Here is a 17,094-nt window from a genome sequence, read left to right on the forward strand (position 1 = left end):
AGAGGGGTGGCGAGGCGGAGACTGGGAGACCCCCTGAAGGACCAGCGAGACTCGGAGACCAGAGACCCGTCTCGGGAGACCTGGGACTCGGGGCGCGAGCGGATTTCCTTGCGCTCTCCCGGAGCGCGCTCGGGGGTCGCCCCATGGCAGGGACTCCGGGCCGCGATCCATGGGGGGCCCCTGGCATTTGTTACCTTCTTGGCTCCCTGCTTGCCGGACTGCTCTTCCCAGGGGCTGTCGCCTTCAATCTGGACGTGATGGGCGCCCTGCGCAAGGAGGGCGAGCCAGGGAGCCTCTTTGGCTTCTCTGTGGCTCTGCATCGGCAGTTGCAGCCCGGACCCCAAAGCTGGTGAGTCACCACACCCGCGCAGAATTCCCGTGCCCGAGCCACAGATGCCCCCCCCCCCCGCCCCATCTCTCAATCTTCCAACCCCATCAAGACTCAGGCTGTCTACAGATAACCCACACCCCAGCCTGGAGCCTTGCCTGTCTTGGGTCTGACTGAGACCCAGCATCTTGCTTTGGGGATAAGTTGGAGAACAAGGTCCTTGTCTTGGCTGGGAGCTGTCTCCTTTCACCTTTCACCCCAACTTGCATTCTTGCTCCGGTCCCAGGGCTTGTGGCTCCCCTCCTTCCAGGGGCTGAACTCCCTCAGGGAGGGAGATTGAGCATTTGGCCTCTGCTTAGGTCAGGAGGAGAGGGAAAGGACAGAGATGCTGAAGGTGCCGTGAAGGGATGAAGGGTAGACTCCAGAAATAACTTCCTGCCAGGCCATTGCCATGGGATGGAAAGAGAGCATCAGGACACTGGGCTGCCGCTTCTGTGGCTCAGGACCACAGGAAGGCTGGGGGAGGACCTGGGAGGGTCTGGCAGTCTGAACTATGTGGTTTGGTGATAGAGGGTGGCAGAAAACAGAGCCTCCAAAGTTGTAGCAGCAGCAGCAGCAGTGAGAGAGATCCAGGAAGGATGCTGGCCAGGCTGTTCCCCTTCCTCCTCCTCAGGAAATTTCCAGCTCCAGGAATCTCAGCAGTGGGGAGAGGCAGGGAGAGTGAGGGGCAGAGGACAATTCTGGTTATTTTCTAATCAGTTCGGGACCTGTAGGAGAAAGACACACTTATGGGGCCTGTGACTGTCATGCTTCCTGTACTATTGGCCCCAGCTCCTTATACGATTTTAAAAAGAGAGGCAGGAGGGGGAAGAAAGCGGCCCACCCCTTCCTGCCTGGGGACTTTTCTCTCCTAGGCCAGTGCCTAAGCCACACTAAGTGTCCATTACTGGGATCAGTGCTGTCCACTGGGACTATCTTCTCCCCACTGCTATTGGCCTGGGGGCAGAGCGTAGGGACAAGAGCTCATTTCTCTCCCCTGCTCAGGGAGGAGGGGCTAGCTCTGATTCTTCTTCTTCTGTTATCCCTGTCATCAGGGAGCAGGGTCAAGCAGTCCCCCAAACTTTGGGAGCAATGGAAATCTCTTCTTCAGCCTTCTATCTGCTTCCTCCCTCATCTCTGTCTCCCTCCCTCCCCCCTCCCCCCATGTGCTAGAGTTCTAGGACTGGAGGCCTTTTTAGGACATGCTGAGCTCTCTGAGCTATTTCCAGGCAAATTCTAGGTTATTTTTAATAGCTTGGTCTCTTGTCATTTCCCCCTCGTCTCTGATGGTGGCCCCTGAGCCAAACTGGGGGCCTTCCCGGAGGGGCCTGACCCCCTCACCCTGCTCTTGCCCCAGCAGGGGGCGCTCTGCTGTCTGGTGGCCTGTGAGAGGCCAGATACCTCGCTAAGTCCCTGGCTTTGGGGTTGCAGGTCACCTTCCCCAGCACTCGCTGATCGAAAGACATCACCAATTTTGATGTCTTTCAATCTGGCCCCGGATGAGACTTTGAAGTGTAACCTTCTTTGCTCTGTGGTTTCAGCCTCATTTATTTCCATCAACTGTAATACCACATAGAGTTGTTGCGAGCATTGAAAGAGTTGTTAACACACGTAAAATGCTGAGAATAGTGTGAGGCCCACAGTGGGTGCTATGAAAGTGTTGGTACCTTTTTTCTTGTATGGTGATCCACAGAGCTGGAGCGTAGCTTTAGTGCCTTACAGCAAGCCTGGATCCAAAGGCTTGGCTGGAGCACCCCCCGGGCTGAGCCAACCTTTCAGGCCAAGCACCCTCCCCAGAGGGCCACCCAGATTGAGAGAGTCAGAGTGGGCCGGACTTGGGTTGGGGCCTGGAGTGAATGGGGAATTGAGGAGTGCAGAGGTACTGGGCTACTCCTTCACCTCCACTTAGCCAGGCTCCCAGGGAGTCCTTTGCTCCTAGCTGCCTTTCTCTCTGCAGTGGCTGCATCTGTGGCTACTGTTCTGTCCAGAGGCCTGGGGTGGCTGGGGACCATGGGATGAAGCCAGGAGGGAGTGTGTGGCTGGGGCAGAGGTGGAGGGACTGGAGAGGCTGTGTGTGGGAACTCTTGTTCCAGGTGGGATGGTCTGGTCTGTTCTCCATCAAGGGTGGGGCTGGGCATAGCTATGCACTCAGCTCCTTTCCTCCATATGGACCCCTCCCCTCCTTTCTACTCCCTACTCATGACCTCCAGGGGAGATGTGAGCATTAAACACGACGGTTAGCTTCTCCTGGTGCTTAGTTATGCGCTGACCAGCTGAGACACTGCGTGTCTCTGTGAGCCTACATAATGTGTGGGTCCAGCAAACACATATGGACATCTCCTAGGGGGCAAATGCAAAGATGAATGAGGCAGCCCCAGTCCTCCAAGGGCTCCCCATCTCTGTGTTTGGAGGTGGGAGCACCATGGACTTGTCTGAAGGTTGGCCATGCCACCTAGCTTCTTTTTCTGCTTGGGTACCCTCCTCTCCTCATCCCTGTCTTCCTTTTCGGAAGGTGGCCAGTCATTGGGTGGAAAAGGCATGGATATTGGAATTAGGCATATGTGGGTTTGAATTCCAGCATCCAACTAATGTCTCTGAGTGAGTTTCCTCACCTGAAAGAGAAGCAAAGAATCCTCACATAGGATTGTTGTGCAGGTTAAATGAGATGATGCAGGTAACATGCCTAGCCTGGTGCCCGGCACCTAGTAGAGAGTCATAAACGTTAGTTCCTCATATCCCTGGCATCTAGCCTAGGGCCTGACCCATAGTAGGTGCTGAATAAATATTACTTCCTTGTATCACCAGTGCCTGACACAGGGCTTGGCAGATGATAGGTTCTCAATAAATAGTTGTTAACGAATGCCCAGTGTATGCTCTCTTCCCTGACACTCCCCATCCCCCTCTCTCTCGTGACATTGGCTCTGACACGGGGTGACAGCTGCTAAGAGACGAGGAGGAGTTGTGGGAAGGGAGAATGGCTCTGTGCCCCATCAGAACTGGCACAGTGCCCCACAGATGCCTGTCTGCAGTATTGCCCCACACAGTTTTGGGCCTTGCGCCCCAGCGAGGGCGATGGAGGAAAAGAGCGGGGGAGAGAGGCCTCGAGGTTTGTCTTGCTGACGCTTTTGAGTCTCCTTCTGCGAAGAGAAGATCCTTGTAGCCAGCTGGGTGCCAATCACCTCACCTCTCTCTCTCCTTCGCTCCTGGCCTGGGGGTCCTCCCCAGGGGACCCAGGCAACCTCCATTCCCAGCACAGTCCTCCCCTGGGGAAGAAGCCTTGGCTGTGATCATGGAAAATTGTCCTGCCAAGAAAGTTGTAGCTGGGAAAGTGTCTGAGGGGGAGGTAGGAGAGCAGGCTGGGCCGGGGTGGGGCGGGGGGAGGAATGGGGAAAATCATGGACAGGGGGAGCAGAAGGAAGGATGGGGTAGGGGATTCAGGATGTATGGGGAGAACGGGGCTAGGATTGGAGACAGAAAAAGAAACTTGCCCCTACCTCCATGCCAGCCGGCGTGACTGATAGAATCCTGGGCTGGCACGGTTGCTGGGCGGTGGGTCTTTGACAGATCCCTGAGGAGAGGGTGAGGGAGGCGGACCCATATCTAGTCTCTTGCTTGGCCCCCCAAGGCTGGTCCCTGGTCCACCTCATCGTGCTGTTACTTTTGCTCCCAGCATTGCTGGCATTTCTTGGAAGGTTTCAACTGAACTGTGGTTGGGGAGGAGGGCAGAGCTTGGGGATGGGGCCAGGGAGTGGGGGTAGGAAGGGCTGGTCAGGAACAGGTGCTGGGAACAGGCGGTTCTTTCAAACCAGCAGTGCTGGCCAGGCTGCTTGGGTGGCGTGTGTGTGTGTGTATCTACTATGTATGTGGTTCTTCATCCAGATGGTATGTGCATGTGTAATGTGATCATTGCACGGCCAAGTGTGTTAATTTGCCCGTATCAGGACATGGGAAAACCGGCTTTTGGTCCTTTGCCTTAGTCCTTCAACACTCTGCCTGGTACCGAGGAGCTGGGCCTGGGCAGCTCTGGGGAGGTGGCCACCAACTCCTGCCGCTGCCCCACCGTGCAGGCTGCTGGTGGGCGCTCCCCAGGCCCTGGCCCTGCCTGGGCAGCAGGCGAATCGCACTGGAGGCCTCTTCGCTTGCCCCCTGAGCCTGGAAGAGACTGACTGCTACAGAGTGGACATCGACCGGGGAGGTGAGGGCCCTGTGGGGGTGGGGTGGGGGGCACAGGAGGAGGGGAGGGGAGGACTTGGCTTCCTCTTTCCTCCCCTAATTCCCAGTGTCCCGCCTCCAGCTGACGTGCAGAAGGAGAGTAAGGAGAACCAGTGGTTGGGAGTCAGTGTTCGCAGCCAGGGACCTGGGGGCAAGATTGTTGTGAGTACCATATCTTTTTTTTGTTGACTTTTAATATTTACTATTTTTATTGAAAAAGGTCATGAAAATTAATTTTTAAAAAGAAGGAAAAGCAGTTTGACTCTGTAACGGTAATATAATTGCAATGAGTACCACTTCTTGTGACTTATGCAAGGGTGGTGTGTGTGTGTGTGTGTGTGCTTACAGAACTCAGGTTGGCAATATGGTATGATGGTCCGCTTCTGAGGACCTCAGAGAGATACAAAAATGTGTAAGACATGGTCCCTGTCCTTATAAATTTAAAAATATCTAACCGTTCATCCATCCACTGATTTGTCAAACTTACTGAGAACCTTTTATACATCAGGCATTGTGCTAGTTACTGAGAGAGGACGTGTAGACTCAGGGAAAAGCCTGGTTCTCAGCTAGCCTCCTGCACAGTTTCAGAGATTCTCATTCTCTCTCTCTGTGTTATTGCTAACATGCACAAACAATAAGTCCCTATGGGGCAGAATATGGTTAATGCTAAGTGAGTGGTATGGTCCCCAGTCTATATAAGTTCAAGGGAGGAGTGGAGAGCAGACTCCTGCAGGTGGGGTGATTTGAGCCAGGATTTCCAGAATAAGCAACACTTGGAGAGTGGAGTAGGGAGGGAGTTCTTTGCAGACAAGGTGGTGGTGCTTAGAAAGGTTCAGAGGCATTACCAAGCTGGGCATGTTGGGGGTGGTCCCATCTGGCGGGATCGAGGAGACACGAGTTCTGGGTGCTGGCTTAGTTGTGCTGTGGGTGCCCGGGCAGGTTTCTTCCTGCCAGGGTGAAGAAGTGGGTGCAGAGAGGATAGGGCAGGGGATTATATATATACCTGCCTTACACTGGGCTGGGGGGCGGTGCCCAAGTGATGCTGGCAGATGTGTCTGTGTGTGTGCGCGCGCCTGTACGCACCTGCGTGCGTGCACCCGTGTGCAAGGGAACCAGTGTCTGCCAAATGTCTGCACACGGGCAGTGTGGCTCAAGCAGGGTCCTGGCGCTCACAGTGGAACGACCCCCTCTCCTTTTCTCCCACAGACCTGTGCGCACCGATACGAGGCGCGGCAGCGTGTGGACCAGATACTGGAGACGAGGGACGTGATTGGTCGCTGCTTTGTGCTAAGCCAGGATCTGGCCGTCCGCGATGAGCTGGATGGCGGGGAGTGGAAGTTCTGTGAGGGACGCCCCCAGGGCCACGAACAATTTGGGTTCTGCCAGCAGGGCACGGCTGCTGCCTTCTCCCCCGACAGCCACTACCTCCTCTTTGGGGCCCCAGGAACCTATAACTGGAAGGGTGAGTGACTCCCTGGGGAGGGGAGAAGGGAACCAAAATGTCCAGTACCTCAGAGAGGCGGTTGGGGGCAGCATGGGGCCAAGCACGCCCACATGTTCACTGCCGTGGAGCCCTGGGGCCCTGCCACGCTTCTCACCACAGCCATGCCAGCACGCACACGAACGGGGCCATCGCCTCTCCTCCGCATGGCCGAGAGTTCCGCAACATGCTGGCATGAGCTCCCACATGCCCAGCCGGGGCCCGCATGCTCCAACACACCAGCCCACACCTCATCACTCCCATTCCCATCTCCGCACGCTGCCGCTGGCCGGGCTGACACTCGGTGAGTGTGATGCCAAGTCTGGGGGACCCCAGGCAGCTTGGGCCGGGAGGGGGTGGAGATAGGGCTGGAAAGGAGAGGAGGGGCTTCCCTGGGTGCCTGTCTAACTAGCGCCCGGCCTGCGGGTGCTCCGTGCTCCCTGCCCTGGGCACTAACAGGTCTGTCCTTGCAGGCACGGCCAGGGTGGAGCTCTGTGTGCAGGGCTCAGCGGACCTGGCACATCTGGACGACGGGCCCTACGAGGCGGGGGGTGAGAAGGAGCAGGACCCCCGCCTCATCCCCGTCCCTGCCAACAGCTACTTTGGTAGGGACCCCTCCCCGGCCCGGAGCCGCTCTAACCCTCTGCTTCTCTCTCTTGTCCTCTCTCTCCATGCTCCCATCCTTCCGTCTCTGTCTCTGTCCCTCACTCTGTCTCTGATTCTTATCTCTCTTGTCTGTTTGTCTCTCTCGTATTCTTTCTCCACTTCTTCCTCTTCCTGTCTGCCTCTGTCTCCCCACTCTGTGGCCCCTCCTCTGGATGTCCCTCCCCTGGTGTCTCCCCTGCCCCGCCCCCGCAGGGTTGCTCTTTGTGACCAACATTGATAGCTCAGACCCTGACCAGCTGGTGTATAAAACCTTGGACCCTGCTGACCGGCTCCCAGGACCAGCCGGAGACTTGGCCCTGAATAGCTACTTAGGTTTGTAAGCGCCCCTCCACGTCCTCCTGGGCCCTGGGGGCTTAGCCTGGCCTCCCCGCCTCTCCTGCCCTGCCCCCCAACACGTACCCAGAGAAACACCCACTGGGCCCAGGTTACAGACAAGAGCTGAGCGCAGTAACCAGGCCCAAGGAGAAGAGGCCCCGGGGTGAAGCCTCGGGGCTGTGAACGGGGGTCTCCACGGAGGAAGATCCAGATGGGCTGAGGCTGTACTAGGAAGGAAGGAGGCTAGGCCTCTGGGGGACTTTCTCTGAGGGATGGTTGGTGGGCATGTGCGGAGAAAGGTCCAACTGTGTTGGTAAGCCCCTCTCCTTTCTCATCCACGTCCTTCTGCAGAAGAGGAGGAAACGAGGCCTGGGAGAAGCTTGCGTGAATCAAACTCTTCCCCATCTCCCCCCGTTTCTTCCTCTCCCGTCCGTGTGAAGTCTTCCTCTTCCTGCCAGGATGGTGGGCGTAGGGGGCAAAGAAGGTGCATTGGATGGGATGGGGGCCTCCTGGGTGTGCAGAGAGGAGAGCAGTTCCACGGAATCATGTGGGTGCGCCCTGGCCCAGCTCCTGCCAGTGCCTCAGCCCCCAGCCCCGCGGCCTGGCCTTCTCAGCCATTGCCTTTCTCCTTCCTCCCCAGTCCCTGAGGCCGACCTCACCGCACTTCTCGTGCCAGACCTTAGTCTCTGGGTGGGGAGGGCTTCCGGGCCTCTGGAGGGGAAGAGGAGTGGTCCAGCTGTGGTGGTGATACCTCAGAGGGCACCTCTACCTTTTAGGGAGGGGCAGGGTGGGAGGAGCTGTGACCTACCCTGGCCGGGAGTCTGGTGGGGAGAGCTCACTGGCGAGTCGCCCCCATCCAGGTTTCTCCATCGACTCGGGGAAGAGTCTGGTGCGAGCAGAGGAGCTGAGCTTTGTGGCAGGGGCCCCCCGTGCCAACCACAAGGGTGCTGTGGTCATTCTGCGCAAAGATAGCGCCAGTCGCCTGGTGCCTGAAGTTATGCTGTCCGGGGAGCGCCTGACCTCTGGCTTTGGCTCCTCGCTGGCGGTGGCTGATCTTAACAATGACGGGTGAGAGTGGGCTGAGGCGGGTGGAGCCTGGGGGAGGCTGGGTCTAGGAGGGGTAAGGCGCCTCTGGCCTCTCCTCCTGACTCCACTGGCTGTCTCTCTCTCTCCATAGCTGGACAGATCTGGTAGTGGGTGCCCCCTACTTCTTTGAGCGCCAAGAAGAACTGGGGGGTGCCGTGTATGTGTACATGAACCAGGGGGGTCACTGGGCTGGGGTCTCCCCTCTCCGGCTCTGCGGCTCTCCTGACTCCATGTTTGGGATCAGTCTGGCTGTCCTGGGGGACCTCAACCAAGATGGCTTCCCAGGTGTGACTGGGGACAGGGAAGGCTGGGGAAAGGGGGGAGGGGCAGGGGTGCAGAAGCGCCTCTGAGGTCAAGGGGAAGGTCTTCTGAGGGCTCAGGGAGAGGAGCAACCTGGGCTCCTGTCTGAGCTTTACCATTTACCAGCTTTGTGACCTTGGGCAAGTACCCTTTCTGTGCTAGTGATACCTGCGGAGAGTAGCTGAAAGGATTGAAAATGACATGTGTAAGGTGCCCAGGACTTAGTAGCCTCTCAATAAAATAGAAAACACAGGGTATGGAACTGAGTGACTGAGGGAAAGTAGGGGCTTGGACCTCATGCCTCCCATACTCAGCCCCCAGGTCTGATTGCCTTTCTCCCACTCCTGCAGACCTTGCTGTAGGGGCTCCCTTCGACGGGGATGGGAAAGTCTTTATCTACCATGGGAGCAGCCTGGGGCTTGTCGTCAAACCTTCCCAGGTGAGGGGAGTGGTGGAGATGAGGGAATGGGTGTCTGGGGGACCCAGGGGGCACAGCAGCAGAGGGCAGGGGAGGCAGAGGCTGGGGTGTGATGGGTGGGGAGGCTGATGGTCTGGTCCCCCAGGTGCTGGAGGGCGAGGCTGTGGGCATAAAGAGCTTTGGCTACTCTCTGTCGGGCGGCCTGGATGTGGATGGGAACCGCTACCCGGACCTGCTGGTGGGCTCCCTGGCTGACACGGCCGTGCTCTTCAGGTGAGCCGTCCTCCTCTGCTGGCCTCCCCCTCCAAGGCCCAGCCGCTCTGCAGTGCCAGATCTGCCGCCTCCCCTCTTTCCCAGCCTCATGTTCTCATGTTTCCTGTGCCCTGGATTCCCCCTTCCCCAGGGCCAGGCCCGTCCTCCACGTCTCCCACGAGGTCTCTATTCTTCCAAGAAGCATCGACCTAGAACAGCCCAACTGTGCCAGTGGCCACTCTGTCTGGTGAGGCGGGGTCCGAGGGGAGGGTGGAGGGGAGCCTCCAGGGTTCAGTTCTCCACTGTCTACCCAGTTTGGGGCTGGGGCTGGGGCAGGAGTGGGCAGGGTTGGGGTGTGGCCGGGGCCTGTCAGCCTTGTCTTCGTCCCCGCAGCATGGACCTCAGGGTCTGTTTCAGCTACGTTGCATCGCCCAGCAGCTACAGCCCCGCTGTGGGTGAGTGAGGCCCCTCCACGCTCACCCCGTTGGGTGTCAGGGTGGGTCACTCTGGGGTGCAGAGAAGGGCCCACTGGAGCTGCTCTGCAGCTCACTGGCCCCTCCTCTCCCACCTGCCACAGCCCTGGATTACACGTTAGATGGGGACACGGACCGGAGGCTCCGGGGTCAGGTGCCCCGTGTGACCTTCCTGAGCCGTGGCCCGGATGACCCCAAGCACCAGGCCTCAGGGACCGTGTGGCTGAAACACCAGCATGACCGAGTCTGTGGAGACACTATGCTTCAGCTTCAGGTGGACGCTGACCCCTTGGCCTCTGAGGGTCATCGTCATTGCATCTTCTCTTTTCCTGGCTTCCCCTGGCTTCCTCTCATCTTCTTCCCAAACACACTCACACCTCAGTCTAAGATCTCGACTTCTGGGAAGGCTCCCTCTCGGGCCTCTCTTTTACCTGCTGTTTTCTTGCATCTCCTGTCAAGTTCTATACGCCACGGCAGGAGATGGCCACGGCAGGTTCCATCTTCTCGTCTGGTCCCCGAAGCCCTAAATCCTGGCTGTCCTCCCTTCTCCACCCCAGTTGCTCTCCCCCCGCTAGCCCAGTTCTCCACCTCTCTCCTTCGTCTCCCTGAGCCTCTTTCCAGGATCTGTCCTAGGTCTGGCTGGGGCTTTGGGCAGGGCTGGGGTCTGGGGGTTGTTCTTGTATTCACATCTATCTTTTCCCTTCCCCAGGAGAATGTCAAAGACAAGCTTCGGGCCATCGTGGTGACTCTGTCCTATAGTCTCCAGACCCCTCGGCTCCGGCGACAGGCTCCTGGCCAGGGGCTGCCCCCCGTGGCCCCCATCCTCAATGCCCACCAGCCCAGCACCCAGCGGACAGAGGTGAGCATGCGTTCTGGTTTAGCCCAGGAAAAGAAGCTGGGAGGGACAGGGATCGTGAATCCCTCGCCAGTGACATTCATAGCTTGCAAAATTCTTTCATGCTACCCCAGTTGTTCCTCATATCTCTAGGTGCTGTAACAGGTGGGCCACAGATGTAAAATGGCCCAAATTATCATGTGTTCCTAGTCAGAGGGGGCAGGCAGTCATTCGGGGGCCCAGGGTGCTGGGGGTCTGCCATGTTCAAATGTGGCCTCCAAGGTCCTTAGGTCACCTCTATCCCATCAGTTGGAGGGGGGCGGGGACTTCCTTGTATGGGTCTTACGGCCAGTCCGGAAGTGATGCTCTTTACTTCTCTTCACGTTCTAAGTCTGGGACTTAGTTACATGCAAGAAAGGCCAAGGAAATGCGGCCTCGCTGTGGACTAGCCTGCTGCTCTCTACCACGGCATTGTAATACTCCCATCATTTCCCTGATGAGGACACAGCTCAGAGCGGTTAGGTGACCAGCTGGGTGTCACACAGCTAGGAAGCAGCAGATCTGCGGGTTGAACTCAGGTTGTTTATTCCCGTGATCCTCTACCCCGCCATACGCCTTGGCGATACATGCACCCCCTGGGAATGACCCCCTCCTCAAACCTCTCCCCAGATCCACTTTCTGAAGCAAGGCTGTGGTGAAGACAAGGTGTGTCAGAGCCACCTGCAGCTGGTCCACGCCCGGTTCTGCGCCCGTATCAGCGACACGGAATTTCAGCCTCTGCCCATGTGAGGGGGAGCGAGGGAGCAGGTGGGGTGGGAAGGCAAGAGATCAAGGGACGGAAGGAAGTCCCCTTGCGAGGGCCAGCAGGAGCGGGGGCTGAGCCTGCAGGGAGAGGGTGGAAGGTGGAAGGTGGGGAGGACCTGCTGAGAGCTCAGAAGTTTGCAGGATGAGGGCAGTGAGGGGCCCACAGGGGTCCCGTGGCAGAGAGTGACAAGCCTTCACCATATAAAAAATTATACCGTCACATACATCCCACTGTTAGGTCTTCACAACCCCATGAAGCAGGAAATATTACTAGTCCCACTTTAGAGATGGAGAACGGAGGCCTAGAGAGGTTAAATTTCTTGCCCAAGGTCAGTAGGTGCTGGAGCTGGGGCCAGAAACAAAGGTCCCCTGACTCCCAGTCTTGACTCTCTTGAGTCTGAGGCTTGGACCAGTGTGTGCGGAGATTCGGGAGAGCCAGGGTGGGAGGAGAGGTTCAGGGAGTGGGGGCAGGCAGCATGCACTGGCAGGGGGAGGAGGAAGGGAGAGGCGGGGACAGGTGTTCCGGTCTTAGAGTGAGTGGGATCTGACCCCCCAGGGATGCGGATGGGACGACAGCCCTGTTTGCACTGAGTGGGCAGCCAGTCATCGGCCTGGAGCTGAAGGTCACCAATCTGCCTTCGGACCCAGCCCAGCCCCAGGCTGATGGGGATGACGCCCATGAAGCCCAGCTCCTGGTCACCCTCCCTGCCTCTCTGCACTATTCAGGAGTCCGGGCCCTGGACCCTGCGGTGAGGGCCCGGGGCAGGGCAGGGGTGGGGTCTTGGGGGCTCCAGTAACCCAAGCTGATCTCTCCTTCTCTCCCCACTCCAGGAGAAGCCGCTGTGCCTGTCCAATGAGAACGCCTCCCATGTTGAGTGTGAGCTGGGGAACCCCATGAAGAGAGGTGCCCAGGTCGGCATATCTGCCCATATCCCTATCCGAGTGGCTCTCTCACCCCTGACCCCTCCTCAAGCCCCTCACCCTCCCGGACTCTAATCTCGCTCCACCCTTTGCCTAGGTCACCTTCTACCTCATCCTTAGCACCTCAGGGATCACCATTGAGACCACAGAGCTGGAGGTGGAGCTGCTGTTGGCCACGTAAGGCTGGCGGGGCAGGGTGGGTGAGGGTGCGGGCAGTGGCTTGAAGTCCACCTAGAAAGGGCTCTGCCGTCCTCACCTGATCCCTTGGGGCGGTGCCTGTGCCCGCCACCCACGCCTGCCCCTGCCACACTCCAGGATCAGCGAGCAGGAGCTGCAGCCGGTCTCTGCCCGAGCCCGTGTCTTCATCGAGCTGCCACTGTCCATCACGGGGTAAGCCCTGTCCAGGGGGGCACCTCCGCCAAAGCGGTGGGCATTGTTACCCCCAAACCCAGGCCTGGGCTCTGCCTCACCTGGCCTGACCCTCCTGACCCTCCATCAGGCCCCAGGCCTCCTCAGCCCCTGTTTTGACCCCTTCTCACCAGGGTGGCCATTCCCCAGCAGCTCTTCTTCTCCGGCGTGGTGCGGGGCGAGAGCGCCATGCAGTCTGAGCGGGATGTGGGCAGCAAGGTCAAGTATGAGGTTACGGTAAGTGGCCTGGTGAGGTCCCTCCCTTCTTGGCACAGAGGAGAAGCTGAGACACGTCCCAAGGGCTGTGGCTTTTCTCCCATCTGGCGCCTGGTTCGAGGCCTCCCCCAGTTCCTGGGCCTTGGTTGCGTGCAGGTGTTTGTGTTGAGGGCTCAGTTGACCATTTCCTGCTCATTCCTGACTGGACATCTCACCTGCTGGTCTGGGGAGGCCATGAGGGCCCAGGGGCCTCTGCTGGTGGATGGGGACGGGGGGAGGGCTGATGTCTCTCCCTAGAACCCTGCCCTTGCTTGGCTGGGGCCTCTCCGCATTTCCCGGTGACATCTCCGGGTTTTCCTGGGTTTGGGGTGGGTAGAGAATGGTGCCTGGATCTAGGGTCCTGAGTCTTTGTTGAAGCTACGCTTCCTGAGGCTTCCCGGCAGCCCTGTCCCCTCCATCTCTGGGGATTCAGAACCTGTCCTTTGCACTCTCTTGTGCCCACAGGTCTCCAACCAAGGCCAGTCACTCAACACCCTGGGCTCGGCCTTCCTCAACATCGTGTGGCCCCACGAGACCGCCAACGGGAAGTGGCTGCTGTACCCCATGCGGGTGGAGCTGGAGGGCGGGCAGGGGCCGGGGAGGAGGGGACTCTGTTCCCCCAGGCCCAACATCCTCCACCTGGTGAGGCTTAGGCGAGGTGGGTGGGGCTGCAGAAGCAGGGCGGGGCGTGGTCAGACTTTGGGAAGGACGCCATGGGGCTGGGGGTCTGCGGCCGGTGGGGGGGCCAGGAGGAGGGTGCTGGGGAGGAGGTGCCACCTCTCCTTGCTGCGTTTGGAGGGACCCTCACTGGGCCCCCTCCGCACCTCAGGATGTGGACAGCAGGGACAGGAGGCGGCGGGAGCTGGGGCAGCCGGAGCCGCGGGAGCCTCAAGAGCGGCCGGAGCCCAGCATGTCCTGGCGGCCAGTGTCCTCTGCTGAGAAGAAGAAAAACGTCACCCTGGTGAGGGCGGGGCAAACGTGGCCCAGGCAGGATGGGGTGGGGCACGTGGTATGACAGAGGATGGCGGGGAGAGGGGAGGGCAGGGAGTTTCAGGGCGCTGGGTGGCCTGTCAATAGCTGTGATGGTCACAGACACCGGGGGCAAGGTGACAGGGCACTTCACATCACCGCCGCTGCTCCCCCATGCCCACCAGGTGTTCACTCCAGAGCAGGGCACTTACCGTAGCCCGTTACCCACGCGGTTGATTCTCCCTGCGTTTGTATGAAAGGTCACATTTTATAGGGGGTGGTTTTAGCCATCTCTGAGATCTGTTTGTTATTCTTTTGAATTCTTTTAGGCCAGAAAGTCAATTTGCATAAGGAAACCTGCTTGATTTTCACAATGTCAAAAAACACTTGAAGGTTTTAAAAGTTCTAATAATTAAATTGATAGTATATTTATGTGATTCATTAAGCCTATCCTTTTCGAGCCCTTTTGCCTCCCCGTTTCCTGTTTCACACGGTTTTGTTCCTGGCGGGGCTCACTCAGCAGATTAGCGCAGACTCTGTGTATCGTCCCTTTTAGGATGGCACTGGCAGTGAGAGTGTGGGGGGGGGCACAGATCGGGGGGTGCTTGGCCTGGTGGCAGAAGGTGAATCCCAGGTGCGGAAAGGATGGGCAATAGAGGCAAAAAGAGGCAGAGACCTTGGCAGGGAGAGGGCAGCAGTTGGGCCAGCTCTGGTGGCATCTGTCTGGGAGGAAGTTCCGCTACCACAGCCCATCCCTCCTGGGGGCCCTCAGCTTCCCTGCCTCCCTGAGAGCATGGTGGAAAGCAAATGAAGGCACCTCAGGGGTGGTATGAGCTTGTGTAACTGCTGTTTCCCTGTTACACGGATAGTCCTGCTTTCTCCAGGTGAATGATTTCTTCTGAAAGGCCACCCTTTTTGCTAAGAACTTTGAAATGGATTCTTTTACTTAAAATGACTTTTAGGGCTTCCCTGGTGGCGCAGTGGTTGAGAGTCCGCCTGCCGATGCAGGGGACACGGGTTCGTGCCCCGGTCCGGGAAGATCCCACATGCCGCGGAGCGGCGGGGCCCGTGAGCCATGGCCGCTGAGCCTGCGCGTCTGGAGCCTGTGCTCCGCAACGGGAGAGGCCCGCGTACCGCAAAAAAAAAAAAAAGACTTTTAGACAAATTGACCAAGGATTCTTGAATTGCTCGAAAGTGGCCATTCTTCCGTATAGGCAGCGTGATGAATAGAACATTAATTTTTAGGCAAATGGGCCATCAGGTGGGATTGGGCCAAATGGATTTAGGTCAGGCTTGGAAGGAGAAGGGCCTAAGTCCCCTGTCCCCCCGGCAGCTCCGGGCATCCTCCTGCTCATTCAGTGAGTTTGGGCTTCGCGGAGGAGCGCAGCTTTGCCCCCTCTGGACTTGGGTTCAAGTATCTGTGCCACCTCTTTCCAGCTTTGCTAGCTGTGTGACCTGAGGCAGGTCATCTGGCCTCTTTGAACTTTAATTTTCCTAGTTTGAAAAATGGGGATGATAATAATATGCACCTTGCAGGACAGTTGTGAATTTAAATGAGATAAGTACCTTGCAGATAGATGCTCAATATATGGGACTGTCATTAGGTAACATGAGCATCTCCTGGGGAAGGTACTCTGCCTGCTGCTGTCAAGAGACCTCCTCCCTGCTCCCCACGCATTTCAAAGCCAAATAGCCCAGATTTGGGGTAGGCTGCTATTTTGGACCACAGGGTTAGTTTGGGAAGACTTCTTGGAGGAGGGGAGTTTGAAGCCAGGTAAGGAAAATGGGAGGAGATATTGAATGAAGAGCCAGGGGAAAATGGAGGGATGGAGGGAAGGCTCTGGGCAGACAGTGTCTGTGTGACCACGTCTGTGAGGGTGCTGGGCCCTGGGCAGCTCGGTGGGCTGGGGCCAAGCAGCTCAGAGCCCTGCCTGTCCTGGTCCACAGGACTGCACCCGGGGTACGGCCAACTGCGTGGTGTTCAGCTGCCCTCTCTACAGCTTTGACCGTGCAGCTGTGCTGCATGTCTGGGGCCGCCTCTGGAACAGCACCTTCCTGGAGGTGAGAGTCAGGCTGGGGCGCTGGGCTGGGCATCCTCTTCCCCAACCCCCGCCCTGGGGTTCACTTCTTCTTCCTCCTTCCTGTCCAACTGCAGCACACTCTCAACCCAAGACAGGTAGAAACACCCTCCGTGTTGGGCGCCATTCCGTTTACAACTTCAGGAGCTGGGGGGAGGTGGGGGCGTGGGGGCATTTAGGAGGAGGGTCTCCTTCCCTGCTCCCTTAGGAGTACTCGGCTGTGAAGTCCCTGGAAGTGATTGTCCAAGCCAGCATCACCGTGAAGTCCTCCATCAAGAACTTGCTGCTCAGAGATGCCTCCACAGTGGTGAGCTGCTGGGCTGGGGGGCGTGGAGCAGGGGAAGCTCTTCTGTCCTGTTGCTCCAGCCCTTGTTCCCTTAACCCCTTGCTCCCCAGATCCCAGTGATGGTATACCTGGACCCCGTGGCTGTGGTGGCAGAAGGAGTCCCCTGGTGGGCCATCCTTCTGGCTGTACTGGCCGGGCTGCTGGTGCTGGCGCTGCTGGTGCTGCTTATGTGGAAGGTGAGGCTTGGGGAGGGTGATGCTGCTGGGAGCAGGGCTCCCCTGTCAGGCAGGTGGCCTTTCATGCTGTGGTTCTCTCACCCAGTCTCCCATTTATTCAGCAAATCTGCATTGAGCACTTACCCTGCGTGTACCAGGGTTTCTATCAGGCCCTGGATGTTTCAGAGATAAGTCAGATGCAGATCCTGTTCTCAGGGGTTTTACAGTCTAGCTGGGGAGGGGAGTAGTCCAGGATGAGGCAGTGGACTGAGTCAAGAAAGTGCAGTGGGAGCTCAGGCGAGGGAAAGCTTGAGAGCAGGTGACCCTGGAGCTGCGCCTTAGAAGGTGGGGTGGTAGGATCTGGATGTGGGGAGAGGGATGGGTGGGTGTGGGCCTTTCAGGACTATGAGGGGCAAAGCCATGGAGGCAGGGAAGTGTGGTCTGAATTAACTAGAGCATGGTGGGTAAGGCTGGGAAGGAAACTGTGGCCAAGAAAGCCAACCAGTGTGGAGAACTGCCTGCAGGGAACTGTTGCCAGGACTGAACTCGGAACCTCCACATACCAGGCTCTACCTGGAACCATTCTCATACACACAGAGTGTAGCCAGAATCACGTGTGCGTCTGGGGCTCCGCATTAAAAGCCCGTTCATGTGCGTGTCAGTACAGAGAATCACGTCCATCAGCAGCGGTCATCCCCTGAACCACATGCCACATCTGGGCCATGTGGAGCCATGCATGCCCTTGGGGCCCTAT

The 17,094-nt window shown here is 58.1% G+C and overlaps 1 protein-coding gene across 11 annotated transcripts in view; it reads left to right on the plus strand.

Annotated features, from left to right (window-relative positions):
* Positions 1-17,094, plus strand: part of ITGA7 (integrin subunit alpha 7) — a 19,130-nt gene continuing 2,036 nt past the window's right edge. Inside the window, exons 1-27 of one of the 11 annotated variants that reach the window (XM_024736693.1) lie at positions 1-349; positions 4,435-4,562; positions 4,662-4,741; positions 5,786-6,041; positions 6,533-6,610; positions 6,918-7,037; positions 7,392-7,502; positions 7,901-8,108; positions 8,218-8,283; positions 8,371-8,411; positions 8,777-8,865; positions 8,990-9,117; positions 9,248-9,343; positions 9,490-9,551; positions 9,674-9,843; positions 10,279-10,428; positions 11,074-11,189; positions 11,765-11,957; positions 12,040-12,120; positions 12,227-12,306; positions 12,445-12,519; positions 12,672-12,774; positions 13,258-13,434; positions 13,622-13,753; positions 15,709-15,822; positions 16,048-16,146; positions 16,236-16,361. In XM_024736693.1, the coding sequence (XP_024592461.1) occupies positions 144-349; positions 4,435-4,562; positions 4,662-4,741; positions 5,786-6,041; positions 6,533-6,610; positions 6,918-7,037; positions 7,392-7,502; positions 7,901-8,108; positions 8,218-8,283; positions 8,371-8,411; positions 8,777-8,865; positions 8,990-9,117; positions 9,248-9,343; positions 9,490-9,551; positions 9,674-9,843; positions 10,279-10,428; positions 11,074-11,189; positions 11,765-11,957; positions 12,040-12,120; positions 12,227-12,306; positions 12,445-12,519; positions 12,672-12,774; positions 13,258-13,434; positions 13,622-13,753; positions 15,709-15,822; positions 16,048-16,146; positions 16,236-16,361 (3,285 nt within the window). In that variant the 5' untranslated portion in view covers positions 1-143. Of the gene's footprint in view, positions 350-4,434; positions 4,563-4,661; positions 4,742-5,785; positions 6,042-6,084; positions 6,364-6,532; positions 6,665-6,917; positions 7,038-7,391; positions 7,503-7,900; positions 8,109-8,217; positions 8,412-8,776; positions 8,866-8,989; positions 9,118-9,247; positions 9,344-9,489; positions 9,552-9,673; positions 9,844-10,278; positions 10,429-11,073; positions 11,190-11,764; positions 11,958-12,039; positions 12,121-12,226; positions 12,307-12,444; positions 12,520-12,671; positions 12,775-13,257; positions 13,451-13,621; positions 13,754-14,090; positions 14,182-15,708; positions 15,823-16,047; positions 16,147-16,235; positions 16,362-17,094 lie in introns of those variants that run through there. The other 10 variants (XM_024736691.1, XM_024736695.1, XM_024736692.1 and 7 more) reach the window with 10 other exon arrangements.

This window comes from Neophocaena asiaeorientalis, unplaced genomic scaffold (assembly GCF_003031525.2).
Source record: "Neophocaena asiaeorientalis asiaeorientalis breed wild unplaced genomic scaffold, Neophocaena_asiaeorientalis_V1.1 scaffold134, whole genome shotgun sequence".
NCBI classification, from domain to species: Eukaryota; Metazoa; Chordata; class Mammalia; order Artiodactyla; family Phocoenidae; genus Neophocaena; species Neophocaena asiaeorientalis.